The sequence below is a fragment of the Trichosurus vulpecula genome, chromosome 1 (genome assembly GCF_011100635.1).
Source record: "Trichosurus vulpecula isolate mTriVul1 chromosome 1, mTriVul1.pri, whole genome shotgun sequence".
NCBI classification, from domain to species: Eukaryota; Metazoa; Chordata; class Mammalia; order Diprotodontia; family Phalangeridae; genus Trichosurus; species Trichosurus vulpecula.
The window spans coordinates 309679094-309698249 of record NC_050573.1 but is presented as its reverse complement, the minus strand read 5'-3'; the positions used below and the strand labels follow the sequence as shown (position 1 = coordinate 309698249).

Below are 19156 nucleotides of genomic sequence, written 5' to 3'. Positions count from 1 at the left end.
GTCATCATGTCATTTTACCTCCTTTTTCCACTGAGCTCTTTGCCTGGTTCACAATCTTTTTCTCCATCCCGTGACTCTAATGAATTGTTTTTTATATACATATATATGTGTATATATACTTTTATATAGGAATAGAAAAAAGAAACTGTATATGAAACTGTGGATCCCCATTATGTGTAGCTGTTTTTCTTTTTAAGTATATAATAGGTTCAGCCTGTGGTTTTCAAAGTGGTCTTGCTTGTCTATTCTCTCTTCAGCATTAAAAAAAAAAAAAAAGATATCTCGATGACCCTCTTTTCTTTTTTGGCTACCCTATCCCTATCCTCATGGATGTTTTGTCCCTCCTTCTTTACTGAAAACAAACAAAAAAAGGAAACAAAAGCCTCTGTAGAAAACATGTAGAGTCAAACAAAACAAACTATCACATTGGCCATGTCCAAAATTGTATGTCTTAATTTCATCATTTCTCTGTCAGAGATAGGCAGCATGGTTTATCGTACTTTATCATAATTCTCCTAGAACTGTAGTTGGTCATTGCATTGAAAGATATTTTTCTTTATAATGCTATTATTGTAGAAATTTTCTTCCTGGTTCTGCTCACTTCCCTCTGCATCAATTCATACAGGTCTTTCAAGGTTCCACTGAAACTGTTCATTTTGCTATTTCTTATGGTTCAATAATATTCTATTACATTCATATACAGTAATTATTTTGGCCATTCCTCAACAGAAGATGTCTCCTTAGTTCCCACTTCTCTGCTACGACAAAAAGAGCTGTTACAGATAATTTTATACATTCTTCCTTTCTTTGCTCTCTTTGGGGGTATTGCTAGATCCAAAGAGCACATAAAATTTAAGTGACTTTTTGGGCAAAGTTCCAAAATATTTTTCCAGAAAGGTTGGAAGAATTCACAGCTCCACCAACACTGCATTAGTGTATTCCCAACAGCCTCCCTAGAATGATTTTTTTTTCTTTCTTGTCATCATGGCCAATCCAGTGGGAGTGAGATGGAACCTCAGCATTGTTTTAATTTGCATTTACTCACTTGGAGATTTAAATCATTGATAACTTGGATTTCTTCCTTTGAAATCTGAACATTCATATGCTTTGACCATTTATTTACTGGGGAATACTTGTTGTTCTTCTAAATTTGAATCAGTTCCTTTTATATCTTGGATATGAGATTTTATCAAAGAAATTTGCTATAAAGATTATTTCCCATTTACCTATTTCCCATTTTATTTGAACTGCACTGGTTGTGTTTATAAAAAAAATTAAATTACAAATGTTTGCTGAATTATATTGAAATTGATCATATGATCCTGTAACTTATCCGTCAAATATTTATGTACACGTATTTTTGGACAAGATCAATATTGGTATTTGTTTTGCTTGACTGTAGATATTTGTTAACACAGGTCTTGTTTTTTTTTTTTCCCTGAGGGAGAAGGAGTGGGAGGGAGAAAAAATATTTAATAATAGAAAAAAAAATAAAATTTAACCAAAACAGCAATATTTTATATATGGGGTATTACATGACATCACTTCCAACTAGGTTTAGGGAGGCTATGAGGAAATAATTCATGGAGTAGGTAATGAGGTAGCGTTTAGTGAGTAACAGGATGTCAATGGGGAGGTAGAAGGAAAGAAAAGAAAAAAATTTTAGGAGTATGGAATAGTCATGAATAAAAAAGTCACTGAAGCAGAACATCATATAACAAAGTTACAAGCATCTGAGCATTTAAAACTGTGGGCTGTATGATGACATAGATTTCACAATTTCATTTCTTCAAAATAAAATCAGATTCACAAACATTTGTGGAGCACATACTATAGTACCTACATGAACTTCTGTAACAAAGCTATTTGCTATATTATTGTCATTGTTCATGTAAGGGTCAGGAGTAACTGAATTAATCAATCTCTCCCACCCCTGATACCTTTATCATGTAACAACACCTGTATTAAGGCAATTAATCAAAGACATTAAACTAAGTACGATAAATTCTTAATTAATTTTTTGAGGAGTCAAAGCTACTAGAGGGTAGATGAAATAAAATGACGTCATACAAAAACTGTATTGGATTGGCTAAAGAGGCTCAGTCACTCCTCGTGGCCCTTGGCAATACAATTTAGAACCAGAGCAATTCCAGTGTCTGGCCAGCTCAGTAGAGAGAAGAGTTCCACAGGCAAGACTCTGATAGGGGGAATGAAGAAGTGCTCTCTCTCACCAACCACTCTCTGTATTTACCCCCACTTCCCTCCCTCCAATGATGACCTTGTGAATTTTGAAAGGGGTGAAGATGGCGAACTTGTCATGGACATCTGAGCAGTGTCCCGAGACAGCAGTGGCTGATGGCAGCATTTGCACTGGGAACTAAGAGGAGACTGGAGACAATGAAGAAAGACAACTTCAGGACTCTCCGATGAACTCAGCAGAAAGCTACATCGTACCTAATGGGAATTTCATTAAGATTCCACAAAGGGAGAAAGGGGAATTCCATCCAATCAGGAGCTGTAAGTTAGCTTTTTAGCAAACTGTGCATTCTAAGTTTGAGTCCACCTTCCCGTGGACTCTGACCATACCTGTGGAAGACCATGCACCAGGCTTTTCAGTGTTTTGCAATAACCACTTTAAGACTGAATCTACTCTTCCCAGGGACCAAGGTGGTAGAGGAGAATGCGCTCCCAGTTTGGCAAGGTATCATACTTTGGTTCTTACAATATTCAGTAAATATCCTTTTTTAAAAAGTAATTGAAGTTAAATGGTGAATGCTATTGGGGAAATATTAACTGACAATTGATATGAGGAGAATACACTGGATTGGGGGGGAGGGCAAATGAGCTATAGTCAGGTTACACTGGACACATTTTGGGTGCTATGGATGCATGCACTGACTCCCCAATCTCTCAGAGTTCCTGTTATCTTGAGCTAGCCACTCTCTGGGGATCCAGCCTGTCAGTGTGAATGAGGAATTTAGATAGCTCCAGAGCCTGTTCAACACTGACAAGAGTAATATAGCTTAAGTATATAGTGCTTTATACTTTACAAAGTCCCTCTGCATGTATTTTCTCATTTGATTTTTCACATTCCTGTGAAGTCGGTAAGATAAGATAAACTAACTTCACCTAAAGTTCAAGTATCACAGCCAGGTCTCCAACCAAAGTCTTCTAACTCTAATTCTAGTGGAATACGGAACATTACTTTTACTTACTATAATTCCAAATAGCTAATAATAATAATAGCTCATGTTAATACATAGGACTTACTATGGGCCAGGCACTATGCCAGTGATTGCCCAGGGTCACAGAGCTAGAAAACGTCTAAGGTAGGATTTGAACTCAGGTCTGTCTGACTCCAGGCCCAGTGCTCTATCCAATATGCCACCTAGATGCTCAATTTAGTGTTTACATATGTTAAAAAAAGTTGCCAACATCCTTCAAGATGGTCAAAGTAAACTAAATACAGCTTTCAAATTACCTTGATGATGGTCGGTGAGCATGCCCATTTGTGTCTATTCCCAGCAAATGCAAGAACAGCACTATTTTCTCTTCATTTAATTTTGAGAACAAAGACTGGTTACTTTTAGCAGACTGGAAAAAATCCTATAAGTAGTGAATAAGTTAAAAAAAAAACTTTTGTAAAAATTCAATCACTATATTGTTATTTGCATTTTAAGTGAATAACTTAATTAGAACATCTGTTCATAAAGAAAGTAGTCAACTGAAACATTACATCATCGCATTTATCTTTTTTTTAAGTATAACAATCTTTCTCCTAACTATTCCTTCTTCCCATTTCAAATTTAAATGCAACTATTTTTAAGTGTTTATTTATTTTGTTAAAACATTTCCCAATTACATGTAAAAAATTTTTCTTAACTTTCATTTTTTAAAATTTTGAGTTCCAAATTCTTTCCCTCCTTCCTGCCCCTCCCCCCACTTTGAGAGGGCAAGCAATTATACATGTGAAGTCATGTAAAACATATTTTTGTATTAGCCATGTTGCAAAAGAAAACACAAAATAAAACAATAAAAAGAAAGAAAGTTTAAAAAAGTATGATTCATTCTGCATTCAGAGTTCATCAGTTCTTACTCTGGAGGTGGCTACCATCTTTCATAATGGGTCCTTTAGAATTGTTTTGGATCATTGTCTTGATCAGAGTTGCTAAGTCTTTCACAGCTAAGCATCCTTACAATACTGTTCTTACTGTGTACAACATCCTCCTGGTTCTGCTTGCTTCACTTTGCATGAGTTCACAGAAGTCCTGCCAGGTTTTTCTGAAATCATCCTGCTTGTCATTTCTTATAGCACAATAGTATTCCATCATGATCATATAACCACAACTTGTTCAGCCATTCCCCAATTCGCAGGCACCCTCTCAATTTTCAATTCTTTGCCAACACAAAAAGAGCTGCTATAACTATTTTTGTAGAAATAGGTTCTTTTTGCCTTTTCTTTTATCTGTTTGGGATACAGGACCTAGTAGCTGGATTGTGCAGCTATTTTTTGTATTTTTTTGTAAAAGATAATGACATAATAATAGATAATATGGTGACATAACAGGGTAAAACGGGAAGAGTTTTATTTCACCAAGACTGTATTAATACAAAGAAAATTTGTTTCATAAACTACAGGTTTGAGAAACAGAGGAATATGACATCCAGAAGTTCAGGTCAGATAATAAGAATAACGACAATGGTAATAATGACTAACACAGAGTGCCTACTATGTGCCAGGCACTACACTAAGTGCTCTACAATTGTTATGTCATTTGTTCCTCACAACAACCCTGGGAAGTTGGTGCTATTATTATATCCATTCTACAATGAGGAAACTGAGATAAAACAGAGATTAAATGACTTGCCCAGGGTCACAAAGTCAGTGTCTGAGGCTGGATTTGAGCTCAGGTCTTCCTGACACCAGGCCCAGGGTCACCTAGCTACCTGCAGTTAACAATGACCATCAATTAATAAGAGATGTACGTTAATTGTTGTGCAGTCATTCCAGTCACGTCCAGTTCTTTGTGATCTGATTTGGGGTTTTCTTAGCAAAGATCCTGGAGTAGTTTGCCATTTCCTCCTCCAGTGGGAGACAGAGGTTAAGTAACTTGCCCAAGGTCACACAGCTAGCATGTTCCTGAGGCCGGATTTGAACTCAGTTCTTCCTGACTCCAGGGCCGTTGCTCTATCCACTGTGCCACCCAGTTGCCCTAGGAGATGTGCTAATTAAAGTTAAATAGGAAGCAAAATGTTAACTACCCACTTCATTCTCTCATCATCTAGGAAAGGATATACATATACTGATTAAAGGGTGGATCATGGAATTTGAAAGCTGGAAGAGAGGTGTGCCATTAAAAGATACAGGGCTTATTTTTATCACCACAACTTAATGTGGTGATAAAATAGGAACAGATGGCCAAAAGACCACAGAATTTCTAGGTATTATATATTCTACTTTCATGTAGAAAAGACTAGATGATATCTCATTACTCATTACTTAGGCTGATAAATATCACGGAAGATCAAAGCCAATCAGGGAAGCAAATAACAGTACGCTCACAACCAGTCTATGATAAGATATAACAATGAAACAGGTAATGTTTTTAGAATATGGATAGAATCCACTTTTCAGAAGTGAATTTTGTGACCTCAAACTAACTGGCAAATACAAAACAACCAAGGTTTAAAGCAATGTCATGGTTAGAGTAAATGAACTCAAAAGGGTATCCTAAATTTCACAATAGAAACTATTGATGTAATATGAACTTGTTATCAAGATCATGTGAAATAGGAGGCAAAGAAAACGGTGGAGAGGCTGAATGAAGTGCAGTTGAGTTTTAGCCCACGATTCCTCTAAGAAGATCTAGGAAATGCACAAGTCCTATGCACTAATGTTCTAACAGCAAAATACAAGAAAAAAATCACAAGGAGTCATGTTTCCATTTCAGGTTGGCAGAGAGAAAAAGACAGAAAAGTCTGCAAACACTGGGGACTGGGTTTAGCCCAGAACAGATACACAGCACAGGGAGAGACTAGGCATTAGGGCAAAAAAAAGATTCAAAATGGAGCACAGAGGGGCCTAAATTTGTGTAGGGAGCAGGAATTGGTGACAACTGACAGCTCTGTGATTCACTATCCAGTTCTAAGACATAGATCCATGGTGGATTAAGGAGGACACCTACATATGGAATTGCAGTATAAGGAGAAGTCTTGGGCCCCAGGCTGTAGACTGAGCAAGTTCAAAAGCAAGAAGCAGCTCAGGGATCCATAGCTTCTGACTCAGGAGAGGAATGGGGTCTCAATTTTAGCTTCTAGCCCACTTTGGAGCCAGCAGGGGAATATCAAGCCAAGAATCTTAGAACAAAGCAGAACTTGCAGTTTTGTCATTGGCCAAAAGGGGCTGAGTCCAGCAGTGGTTTACTAGAATTCCAATCAGAGCAATCCCATAGCATCTTATCAGGTCCAAATATAGGTCAGAAACTTGCAGACTTAGAGTAGGAGGGCAGAAATTATACTGTCACTATATTAAACCTCTGTGGGATCAACAAAAGCACACAGGTCTCTAGCTTGAGCTATCCTTGAGATCCTAGAATAACGTAATACTTAATAACCCAAGAAGGCAGCAGCAAGACCATCCCAGACATTCCCCACAGAAGTGCACAAAGCCTAGTCTTAACATAATTTCCAAACTCAGGACATAGGCTGGAAGCCTGAGCAAACAACAACAACAAAAAGAATCTCTCTATAGAGAGAATATTATAATGATAGTGATGCTCAAGACAGAAACTCTGAAGAAGACACAGAACCCAAAACATCTACAAGCAAAGCCTTAAAGTAAAACATAGACTGGGAACAAGTTTAACTAGATTTCCTCTAAAAAATGAAGAGTCACATTTTTTAGATCATCATAATAACTACCATTTATAGAGAATTTTAAGGTTACAAAGTGCTTTATATACATTCTCATTTTAAATGAGAGCACTAGACTTAAAAATTAGAAAAAAAATAAAAGCTATGAAAGAAATAACAGGGAAGGGAATTAACCACTTGGAACAGGAAATACAGAACTTTACCCAACTAAAAAACTCCCATGAAATAAGACTCGACCAAATAATGACTCCATGAGATAATAAGACACACAATTTTGCTACAATGAGACATATGTTGCTGTGCAAAATCTAGCAACAAAACCACAGGGCTTATGAGACAGATGGGGGCACAGCACTCAAAAACTTCATCAATGACACATAAAAAAGAAAGGAATCTAATAAAATGGTATCACAGTTTTATATATGTTAAATGGTTAAGAAATATATAAATATTACAGTAAATAGTGGCAGGTCTGAGGCCTCTGGCTACTGCTTGGTCTGTACCCCTGTTTCCAAAGAGCCTGGGCTGGCAAAGTTAAAGGCTACAAGTGAGAGGGCAGCCTCAACAAGAAACATCATGGGCCTCAGTCATAATGGAAGAAGCAGGTCCAGAGATGGGATGGTGGAACTTGTAGGACTAGACCTCTTTAGAACAGCCCACATCCCCCCACAGGTCCTACCGCATCAGAAGATATACAATAAATATGACACCGTACTTTGAAAAAGACCTGAAATTTTCTTGTGGAAGCGAGTATCAGAAGGGTTACAGCTTGTGAATTATGGTGAAATAGCAGGATTTTCTATGTTTTTTGCATTTCTTTTGGATGAAATTGTGCATAAACAAACTCAAAAACTGTTATGCTCAAACTAATTCCTAATAAGTCAACCACATTGAAACAAATTTACATTTTCAAAATAAGTGTTATAGAAGAACTAACTGTATCAAAACAAAGTCAAAAGACTGAAAAAAATAAAAGAAAGTATAAGATATCTCATAGCAAAAACAACCTACCTGAAAAACAGATCAAGGAGAGAAAAATTAAGAATCATTGGACTACCTGAAAAATGAGCCCTTGTCATCATATTTTAAAAAAAAAACAAAACTCTAGACATAATATTTCAAGAAATCAGAAAACTTCTCACATCTCTTAAAAACCAGAAGGTAAAGGAGAAATAAAAATAGGCCACCAGTCAACTCCTGAAAGAAACCCCAAAATTAAAAACCCCCAAAAAATTACAGCCAAAACCCAGAACATTTAGGTCAAAGAAAAAAAATTCTACAAGCAGTCTGAAAGAAATAATTCAAGTACTGAAGAGCTACAGTCAGAATTAAACATAATCTGTCAGCAACTACCATAAAGGAGCAGAGAGCTCGGAATACAATACTTAAGAAGGCAAAGGATATAAGCTTACAAACAAGAATAACTTACCTAGAAATACTGAGTATAATCTTACAAGAGAAAGAAAAGAATCCTTAATGAAATAGAGGACTTCCAAGCAATCCCAATAAAAAGACTAGAGCTACAGAGAAACTCTGAAGTGCAAACACAAGTCAAGAGAAACACAAAAAAGTAAGCATAAGTGAACAATCCCAAGAAACTAAACAAAGCAAAACTATTTATATTCTAATATGGTAAGATGACACATGGATCCCCTCTGAACCCTATAGTCATCAGGGTACCTACAGGGAGGACCTAGACAGAGGGCCCAGAAGTGGTTATGTTATGCTTGGATGATCGGGAGGGGAAGAGCGATATTCTAGCAGAGAAAAGGGAGACTAAATATTAGGGAAATTACATCATAAAATTGGGCTGAGAAAGTAGAAGTCCATATAAACAAGGAGAAAGGGGTGGGGGGCAGTATATGGCACCTGAACCTTACTCTTTCTGAACTGGTCAAAGGAGGGGAAAATACATACAACTGGGTACAGAAATACATCTCACTCAACAGGTAAACAGAAGGAAAGAAGAAGGGAAAGGAAGAATAAGAGGGAGAATAGATTAAGAGAAAGATTTGGTGCTAAGCAAAACAAATTCTAAGGAAGTAAGACTGGTTTCAGAAAAGCCTGGAAGACCTGTATAAACTCATGCAGAATGAGGTAAGCATAACTAGGAGAAAAGTGAATATAGTAACAACAATATAGGAAAGACAAACAACTTTCAAAGTCTTCAGAATTTTAATTAATGCAAGAACCAACCATGATTTCAGTTCACTTATGATGAAACACGGTATACATTTCCTTATAGAGAGGTGATGAATTCAGAATACAGATTGAGACATTTCTTTTTGCATACCCAATGTGGGAATTTGTTTGGCATATGTGTGTGTGTGTGTGTGTGTGTGTGTGTGTGTGTGTGTATACACACACACACACACACACATATGTATAGTAACATGGTGAGAAAACTTAAAAAAAAAAGGATCATGTGGAAAAAAAAGCAGTCCAATGGATACAGAATTCAAAACTTGTGTTAACTCTTATAAACTAGCTGTGTAGAATATCTGCAATCTTCAGGTTAAATCCTTTGAGTAGTGGATCCTAATTAGAAAAATAAATCAAAGGGAAAATTGTAATTTGAAAAATTTTCAAATCAGAACCAAAACAAACTATCCTATAAAAATAAAATAATTATTTTGCCTTCAAACATAAAAGTAAAATAGATGCAAGTGAATCAAGATTAGACAAACACACACACACACACACACACACAAGTGAATTTAGAAAATAAGAATTATCTCTTACATTTGGCAAATGACCTTTCAAATCATTAGTAAGTAATTGAAGTTTAGATTAAAATAGAGGGAAATTTTGGTTAAGTATCAGCAATTAACAATTAGAGTTTCAAAAAAAGGCTTATCTAATACTCCAAAATTATTTCTAAGAAAAACTAAAGGCTCCAAAACACATACTACCTGACAATATTTCCTCGTTTGGTTTGTTGATAGATTGAGCATAATATTTATATAAGACTGAGGGAAAAATCGGAATGAATCCCAGATTTATGTAGCCTTTTCAAAAATATCAAGTAAAATAAAAACAAATTAACTTAGAGCTGAATTTGAAAAATGAATGCTTGTATTCATTTGTCAAGTGAACCATTTAGAATGTTGTGTTCCCAATATCTAATTTTGATTCTGAGATTGGTTTTTAACCTCAAAAGTCTTTCTCAACTCTTCCCTTTCCCTCATTCCCTAAATACAGTTTGCTGACAAGTACTGTCAATTCTGCCCCCACAGCATTTCACATCTGACCTCTTCCCACCACGCAGTCACTAATCTTCTTCAGGCCCTCTGTAATAATCTACTGTAATAATCTCCTACTGTAATAATCTCCTAATTAATTGTTTTTCTACCTTGAGGATTCTCTCTTTTCCAATCTATTCCCCACACAGCTGTCAAAATGGTTTCTTAGTCTCTCTATGATGAAATAAAAATTCTTTAACTTGTCACCTAAAGTCTTTGACAGTTTTGCTGTAGCCTACCTTAAAATGTTTTTTTTTCACATTACTTCCCAAACAAACTCTATATTCTAGTCAAACTAAGTTAATAAGTATTTCTTGAGTTCCCACTATGCTAATTATGGCATTATGCTAATCACTGGGCACACAAGGAAAGTCAATAAACATTCCCTACTTTCAAGTAACTCACTGTCTAACAGGCAAGATAACATGTGAACAACTTTGTACAAACAAGATATCCAAGGTAAATTCCAGAAAATCCACAAAGCAAAGGCATTAGCATTAGGGGAGTAGGGGTTGGGGTGGAAAGAGTCAGGAGTCTCAGAGAACATGAGATTTTATTTGGCACCTGACTAAAGCCAGGGAAGCCAGGAGGAGGTGATGAGGAAGTTGAAAATTCCAGACATGGGGGACTGGCACTGGAGTCCAGGTATTGACTGTGCCAGTGAAGATGCATGGAGTCAGAAGATGGATTATCTTGTGGGAGAAAAGATGGAGGACATTATCACTGGATTGCAGAACACATGGTGAAATGGGAAGGGAGTAAAATGTAAGAATAGACCGGAAATGGAGAAGGAAACCAGGCTCTGAAGAGCTTTGAACTCCAAACTGAGGATTTTATATTTGACCCTAGAGGTGATAAGGAGCCACTGGAGTTTATTGAACAGGAGGAGGGGTGTGTGTGACGTGGTTGATTTAACAGCTGAGTGGAGGATGGACCATAGTGGGGAGAGACTTGAGAGGGGGAGACAAACTAACAAGCTATTGCAATAGTCCGAGTGTGAGGTTATGAGAGTCTGTACTAGGCTCACAATGTCAAAGGAGAGAAGGAGACTTAAACAAAACAGACTGCATGTGAGGCTGGAGAGAGAATGAGGAATCAAAGATATCACCTAGATTGTAAGCCCGGATAACTGGGAGAATGGTGGTGCCCTTGGGAGTAATAGGGAATTTCAGAAAAGGAGAACATTTAGGGGGAAAGACAACAAGCTCAGTTTTGGATATGTTGAGTTTAAGATGTTTATTGAACATATAGTCTGAGATAAGACAGCTGGAGTGATGAGTCTAGAAGTTAAGAGAAAGACATTTGGGGCTGACAAATAAAACTGAGAATCAAATGCACAGAGATGATAGTTGAATCCACAGGAGCTGATGAGATCAACAAAGTGAAAGAATATAGAGAGGAAAAAGTATAATGGAAGAAAAGAACACAGGACAGAGCCATGGTTAATGAGTGTGACCTGGATGAAGATCTGGCAAAGGATTCTGAAAAGGTAGCAGTCAGACAGAGTACAGAAGATAGTGTACTATCATGGAAACTTGGAGAGAAGAGACTATCAAGGAAGAGAGATGGACTGGCAGTGTCAAAGGCTGTAGTGAGGTCTAAAAGGATGAAGACTGAGAAAAAGTCATTAGATTTTGCAATTAAGGGATCACTGATAACTCGGCTTGCAAGCCTTTGCACAGGTTGTCCCCCATTGCTGAAAGGCACTTCCTTGAAACATTCTTATCATACTTAGTTTCTTTTAAGAGTGAAAAAAGATGCTATTCGCAACCAGAGAAAGAACTGATAATGAATGTATGGAGAATGAAGAATGTATAGAATAATTTACACACACACACACACACACACACCTATTTGCGTCTAATGGTGGCCATCTCTAGGGCTAGGGGTGGGGGAGGGAGAAAAAAAAAGAAATTTACATGATAACTTTGCTGTATATATAAAAGGCATAGCAAGTCACATACAGTAGAGTTGCAGTTTCATGTGCAATCCTTTTTTTATTACACTATGTTATGGAAAGGCTTATTTTACTCCATAAATTGTAAATAAAATTAATTTTAAAAACATATGTTTGAGGAATGAGGCAATTTTTTCTTGAATTATCCTATTTAACGATAAGCAGCTTAAGTTTTAATAAAATTTTTACTTGTTAGGGCACTTATAGACTAGTATAAGAAATCTGTAAGACTTGTACTTATATAGTCACTATGGAATATGGAAAAACAATCTGAAGGGAAAATTACTTCCATCTAAGAAAAGTACATGTCTAACTTAGTTAAAATAAAATTAATCAATAAAGGAGTGCTGTGTTCAGTCAAAAAAAAAAAAAAGAGTAGTTCATCCTGACTGGAAACTTTCTTCCTTCAGCTGACAATGCTCCCTCCCTCTTCAAAATACCATTCATTTGCTCTTTCTATATGTTGTAGCCCCAGTAGAATGTAAGTTTCTCAAAGGCAAGAGTTGTTTTGTGTTTCAGTCTTTGCATCCCCAGTGCCTTAAACACAAGTGGTGTTTAATTCTTAATTATTGATTGAATTGAACCTAGGTTGGCTTCTCTAAATTTGGCGGCTTTTTGGCTTAAAATCATGATACAAGTTTACAGAGTTTATAAAACAGAAATAAGTTCTATATATAATATACAATAGGCACTAAGAGTATGAGATTAAACACAAAGAAAATACTTCTAATGGATTAAATGAATTTGAACTTCTTATAAAATAATTTAGGTTTCAGATGTCAGAAAACTTTTTAGAAATAGATGAGAATCTGGGTAGTAATCAAAGGAAAACATTGAAAATGACAAAATATTAAGAAAATAAAAAATGAAACCAGATATTAAAAGATGATAAAACGATCAGCGATAGCTTGGTTTGCAGACATGAAAATGATCATATATCAAGATCAACAATTCTCATTAGTCAATGGGGATAGTTTAAGAATGAAAACTTTGGATTAAATATTGTAAAAAGTACATTAAAATTCTAAGCCAGTTAGTGAATGGAAGAAAATCTCCAAGAAAAGCAGTTAATCATAATCAAATGATCTAATCTCATTTAGAGTAAATGTACATATAATGAAGGACAGTTCAATGAAAATTAAATCAATTTCAGCATGATGGAAAGTTGAATAACATTTGTTTTCAGAAGTCCCAACTAGGATAAATGATTCAGAATTTACTCACAAGCATATGAACTTGTAAGCATATCTGTTAATTTAATTAAAAAGATTTAACTCAAGTGAAATGAGTTAAATATAGGTATAAAGAGAGGGACAGAGACTGGACCTGTCATTTTAACTGTATAAGGAATTTCCAGGTGAGGAAACTCCTTTGTACTGATGTAGATTGATACATTCTTTACAACTTCTAGTCTTAAAGAGGTGCTTATAAGAACACTGAGAGGTTAAGTAATTTGACTGAGGTTACACAGCCAGAGTGTGTCAGAAGTAGGATTTAAACCCAGGTCTTACTGACTTTGAGGTTGGCTCTCAAGCCATTAAACCATGTTACCTCTGATACAAATATAAATAAATCAATACAACTCAACCATATGGTTCATGTCAAACTTCACAAAATGTTAACAGCAATTTCTTCCCACAAAATTAATGTACTTACTTGAGACTTTTTGTAAAGCAATCTAGTGCTGTTAATGACGACAGCAGAAAGAAAGGATAGATACATAGCATTTAGAGTAAAATCCAGAAACTAAAGTTACTCAAAAACACAGCAAAAATAACAATAACATAACCCTCCTTTACATATAAAATATCATAAAACTCAATCAAAATACTATAATAGGATTCTTTTCTTCTGGATAATTTTAAATTCTAAATAGAAATACTGACTTTGCTACTTCTTAGCTGTTAGTATAGATCATTTTGATTCTCTTGGTCTCAATTTCCTTATCTTAAAAATGGATATTACAAAACCCAAGTTATCTATCTTATTGGGTTGTTGTTAAATTGAATCAATTAAGAATGTGTGGAAAAGACTTTGTAAACCATTATGCACTAGGCTAAATAAATATCAGCAGCAACAGTATTAGGATTACTATAATTTAATGGATAGCTTCTTCCATAACTTATAAAAGACAAGGCTAACTTCATTCCACTGTTTTAATATCTTAACAGTGGATCACAGTAGCTCTGAAATATGCCTTTTTAAAAAATCACCTATTGTCAGAAGCCAAGCAATTGAAGGGGATTTTAAAATTTTGTTTCATTTAGTCTTATCATCATATCATATACTTTCTGTTCACTCTTGGTAGTAGGTGTAGACATTTAGCTGTGCTCTTAATACTGCTATCTGTTCACTATACTATAATCTCCTAGCTCAATTCCTTTTAGGTAAAGGGGTACATATCTGTAAAGTCTGGAGCACAGTCAGGGGTGTGATAAGAGACAGCTCACTTTGGCTTAATGAGAGTCTATTGTTACATTTCCATTATAAGCACTGACACCTCAAAAATCAATAATCACTAAAATCAGGGCATGATATCATTTTGTTGACTGTTTTATACTTTAAAAAGTATTAATAATACAGATTAAGCCCAAAAGTGTTTTGCATACATTTCCCCGTAGAGAATCTGGTTGTTAAACATTCTTGTTTTGCCCTATTCTTGTATTGCTCCATTGACATAGCTTGATTTCAACAGGAGCACAGTAGAAAGCTCAAGGAGTGAAGTCATTACCAGCCTGGAGACTGGTCACTATCAGCTATAATCATGATGATGACAATAATGATGACTGACATTTATACGGCACTTTAAGGTTGTAAAACAAAGTGCTTTACAAAATGCTTACATCCATTATCTCATTTGAGCCTCACCAACATACTCGGGGTGCAGTCTAGAGTCAGGGAACAGAATAAACCTAACATGTCCACAAAGGATCAATCTCTCAACACATGTGCAAAGGAGATCAACATCTTCTAACCTAAAACTAACACAGAAATGGAAGGAATTTATTAGCAGGAAAATTTACATATTTTATAGAAGTTACACTGCAACTTCAGGAGAGGTTTAACATGTTTATTTCTTCCAATAGAATGTAAATTATTTGAGGGTAGAGGCTTTGATTTTTGTCTTTGTAATCCCAGTTCTAAGCACATATGAAGCATCTGAATACATGTTGAATAAATGAATGAATAAAAAAATTTTCATTATGTCAATTGGAGAGAGATTGGAGCAACTGGAGCAAGCACACAGGATAATGCAGAGGATACCTTCAGGAAGTAGTAAGTATGTTAGTTCGCTCAGAGCAAAAATATAACAGGAGATAAAATTGAAGAGTGGCATCAAAAGAAAATTGGACAGCTACTTGTTGGGGATACTGTAGAAAAGGTGCTGTTCAGGTGTGACTTGTACTAGGTGGCCTCTGCAGTGCCTTGTACCTGAGACACTTACTCTGAGGTTCTTGGTCATATCTTGAAGGGCTTTGAAAATCAGAGTAAACAGACTAGATCACAATAGTGAGCTGCTGAAAGCTTTTGAGTTGTTTTATGATGGTATCAGACCTGTGTATCTGAGAGTTAAGACAAGTCAAGTCATGTCAAGAAGCATTTATGAAACACTTACTATGTGCCAGGCATTGTATAAGCACTGGAATACTGATTTGGCAATGAAGTGTGATATTTAACGGAAAGAGGAGAAAAACTAGAGGCAAAGAAGCTCTTATAGAGGTTCAGATGACAAGAAATGAAGGCACGAACTAGAAGGATCGCAATAAGCATAGTAAGGAGAGGGCAGACACAAATATATGGGATTGACAAGAAAATACAAACTAAATGTGAGCAAATCAGTTACCACTAACGAAAAATCAAGTTCAAGCAAACGCCCCACAATGGTCAGGACTGGGCAACTGATCGTATATACAAAGAGTGAATGGGAAGGGGGAAAGGAGCACGAAAAATGATTACAAAGTCCTGAGCACAGGTGACCTAGAAGAGTAAACAGAAGAAGTGACCATAACTCATCACTACTCTTGCTGGGGAACAGGGATATTGAACTGTTTTGAAAAAGATGAGACATGCTGATAGAAAGGATGAGGAAAGCAACAACTCTGCATTTATAACAGATGACAAGAGCTTCCTCATTCCCTATTCTTCCTAGGCACTATGACAAATGTTAGTACTACTTAGTAATCTGAAACAGCTCTTCAGTGAGTAAAAATCATAAGAGTCTAACCATGACCAATTTTTTGTTTGTTTCTCCAATCCTTTTTTGTATATAAAATGCTAGAAAGAAACTGTAAGCTTTACAGTTTGATTTATGGGACTCACAAATGACTTGTACCTGTAAAGGAACTTTTTCAAAGAGAACTTTCACATTTATTTTCTCTTTTGATCTCCACAAAATCCCTAGAAAGCTGAGAGGGTGAGCATTATTATCTATGTTCTACAAACAGGGGAATTAAACTGGGTTGAATGAACAGACAGCTAGGTGATGGCTAAGAATGAAATTCCAAGTTTCCTGAGTTCCAGTCAAATGTATTTACCACTGTATTACACTGTTCAATGAGGCACAATTAACATTTTCTAGTGTTTTTAAAAGGTACCTCTTAACTTTGAAGAAATTTACAAACTGAATTCAACGAACATTCAAAGTGACACTAGAGGTACAAATAAAAATAGTTGCTGCTCTCAAATAGTTTCACATACTACTAGGGGAATACAACATATTTACATATACAGATTATATATGTGTGTGTATGTACACATATGTAAATAGAAAATTTGTACAAATTAATTTTAAAAGGTAGTGTACTAGTAACTGGGATATGGCAGGGTAGAGGTGTAATGGGGAAGGGCCAGGAAGAGTTAGGAAAAGCATCAGGTAGGAAAGAGTACTTGATATAGTACTTGATCCATGTTTTCAGGTTAACTAAGGATTTGAAAAGGCAGAGGTAAGGAAGGAACATACTTCAGATATAGGGTGCCTACTATTCTTGCTATTGTATAGAGAATAGATGGATAATTGACTACTTTAACAAAGATGGAGACTTGATGATGGGAAAGAATATGAATAAAATTAGAAAAAGTAAATGGAGACAGACTGTAAAAGACCTTGAAGGCCAGGCTGAGGATTCTGTATTTTATCCTAGAGGCAAGAGGGAATCATCCCAGATTTTGGAATGAGAATATGGCTTGATCAAATTTCTTTTTGAAGAATATCAATTTAGAATTTAATTAATAGCTGGGTGACCCTGAACAAGTCACTTAACCCTGTTTGCCTCAGCTTCCTCATTTGTAAAATGAGATAGAGAAGGAAGTTGCAAACCACACCAGTATCTTTGCCAAGAAAACCCCAAATGAGAGTGGGACATGATTGAGAAATGACAGAACAAGAACAATGAAGACTCATTCAAGAAAAAGAGATTGGATAGAAGGGAAAACCTGCATTTTTTTCAAAATTAGGTATTTTAAAGTAATTTTTCTAATATATGAAGTTCAAATTCATTCTAAGATCCATTCGTGATGAATAGGAACTAATTAACACGGCATTCATGCTAAGATACAGACCAGATAACAGTACGTTGAACTACAGATGTCAGCTCACAAGTATGAAAATATTCCCTACTCTTGTACTGTATGTAAAAATGAATAATATAAAATTGTATTCACCTTAACCTGGTCAAAAACCCACGTGTCAAGCCGTGCTGCATCTTGTGCACCGAAGTCCTCTTTTTCGGCTGAATAACAATGGATATAAACATGGTCTCCACTTGCCCCTGAAGGAAACAGTTGTGCAATTTTTAAAAATTCTCAAAAACTATACTCAAACACAATTACATGTACCCTGTAACTACTCCTGGGGTTTAATGGATGTAAAATTAATATGATACTGAAGATAATCTATGCTCATTATGATTTTTACATCTAAAATGTACTGTGTAGGTTTAGTTCTTGAGACACCTAAAGGCAGAAAAAAGTTTAAATATTCTAGCTCTATTACCTATGGATTTTGCGAATTTTTATAATTCTATTTTTATAATTATTAACAAAGAAGAATAGAGAGGCAAACTAATGGTGTGCAGAGCTCTCAAACTCACTGCAATACTCTGCAATGTGGCCAAACAGATTAAAATGTAGTTGAGAGGAGGCAGAGCCAAGATGGCAGCTGGAAAGCAGGGATTTGTGTGAGCTCCCTGCCAGGTCCCTCCAAACATCTAAAAAAATGGCTCTGAACAAATTCCAGAGCTGCAGGACCCATTAAATAACAGAAGGAAGCATGGCTGCAGCACAGGAAAGCCTGGATGGTCACTGGGTAAGGTCTATCACACAGAGCTGGGAGCGGAGAGGAGCAGACCCAATGTGGGATGCACTAGGACCAATGAGAGTGGGAGCCAGGAGGAAGAGGCCACAGAGCCCTGAATCATTGAGTTGTGGCAGTTACCAGACTTCTCAATCCACAAATGCCAAAGACAACAGAGAAGGTTAGTGGGTAGAACAGCTAGAATGGAGTGAAAGGAGTACACAGTGGGCCCTAGCCCCAGGGGCGCAGAAGTGGTACAGCTCTGGGGCTGCTTCCAGCTGCAGTTACTTGCAGCCCCAGGCCCACCAGGTGGGAGGAATTAAGCAGGGTACCAAAGCAGGAGTGCAGAGCCTGCTTGGATCTGGGTCCCAATCCTGGTTGGCGGTTCTTGGGGGAGGAGGAGTGCTGGTGTGGCAGAGCTTGCTGTGTAGAAAAAGCTCTGAAAACAGCAGCACAAGGTCCCTAAACCTTGGGACAAAGTACTCTCCACTCTACAAGCAGTCACACCTTTAGAAAAGCTCCAGGGTCAAGTAGTTGGCTGGGAACATGGTCAGGCAGTGAAAACAGACCCAGATTCAGACTCAGACTTGGGAATCTTTTTTTGGTGATAAAAAAGAGCAAAATATAGAGCCAGAGGAAGTCAACAAAGTGAAAGAGCCTACATCAAAAGCCTCCAAGAAAATATAAATTAGTCTCAGGCCATGGAAGAGCTCACAAAGGATTTGGAAAATTGAGCAAGAGAAGTAGAGGAAAAATTGGGAAGAGAAATGAGAGTGAGGCGAGAAAACCATG

The 19156-nt window shown here is 36.5% G+C and overlaps 1 protein-coding gene across 4 annotated transcripts in view; it reads right to left on the bottom strand.

Moving 5' to 3' along the window:
- Window positions 1-19156, bottom strand: part of PIGN (phosphatidylinositol glycan anchor biosynthesis class N) — a 215984-nt gene that overhangs the window by 139847 nt on the left and 56981 nt on the right. For all 4 annotated transcript variants that reach the window (XM_036765383.1, XM_036765375.1, XM_036765395.1 and 1 more), the window contains 2 exons: window positions 17734-17840; window positions 3482-3606 (listed from right to left, as the gene is read on the bottom strand). In XM_036765383.1, the coding sequence (XP_036621278.1) occupies window positions 3482-3606; window positions 17734-17840 (232 nt within the window). The remainder of the gene's footprint in view (window positions 1-3481; window positions 3607-17733; window positions 17841-19156) is intronic.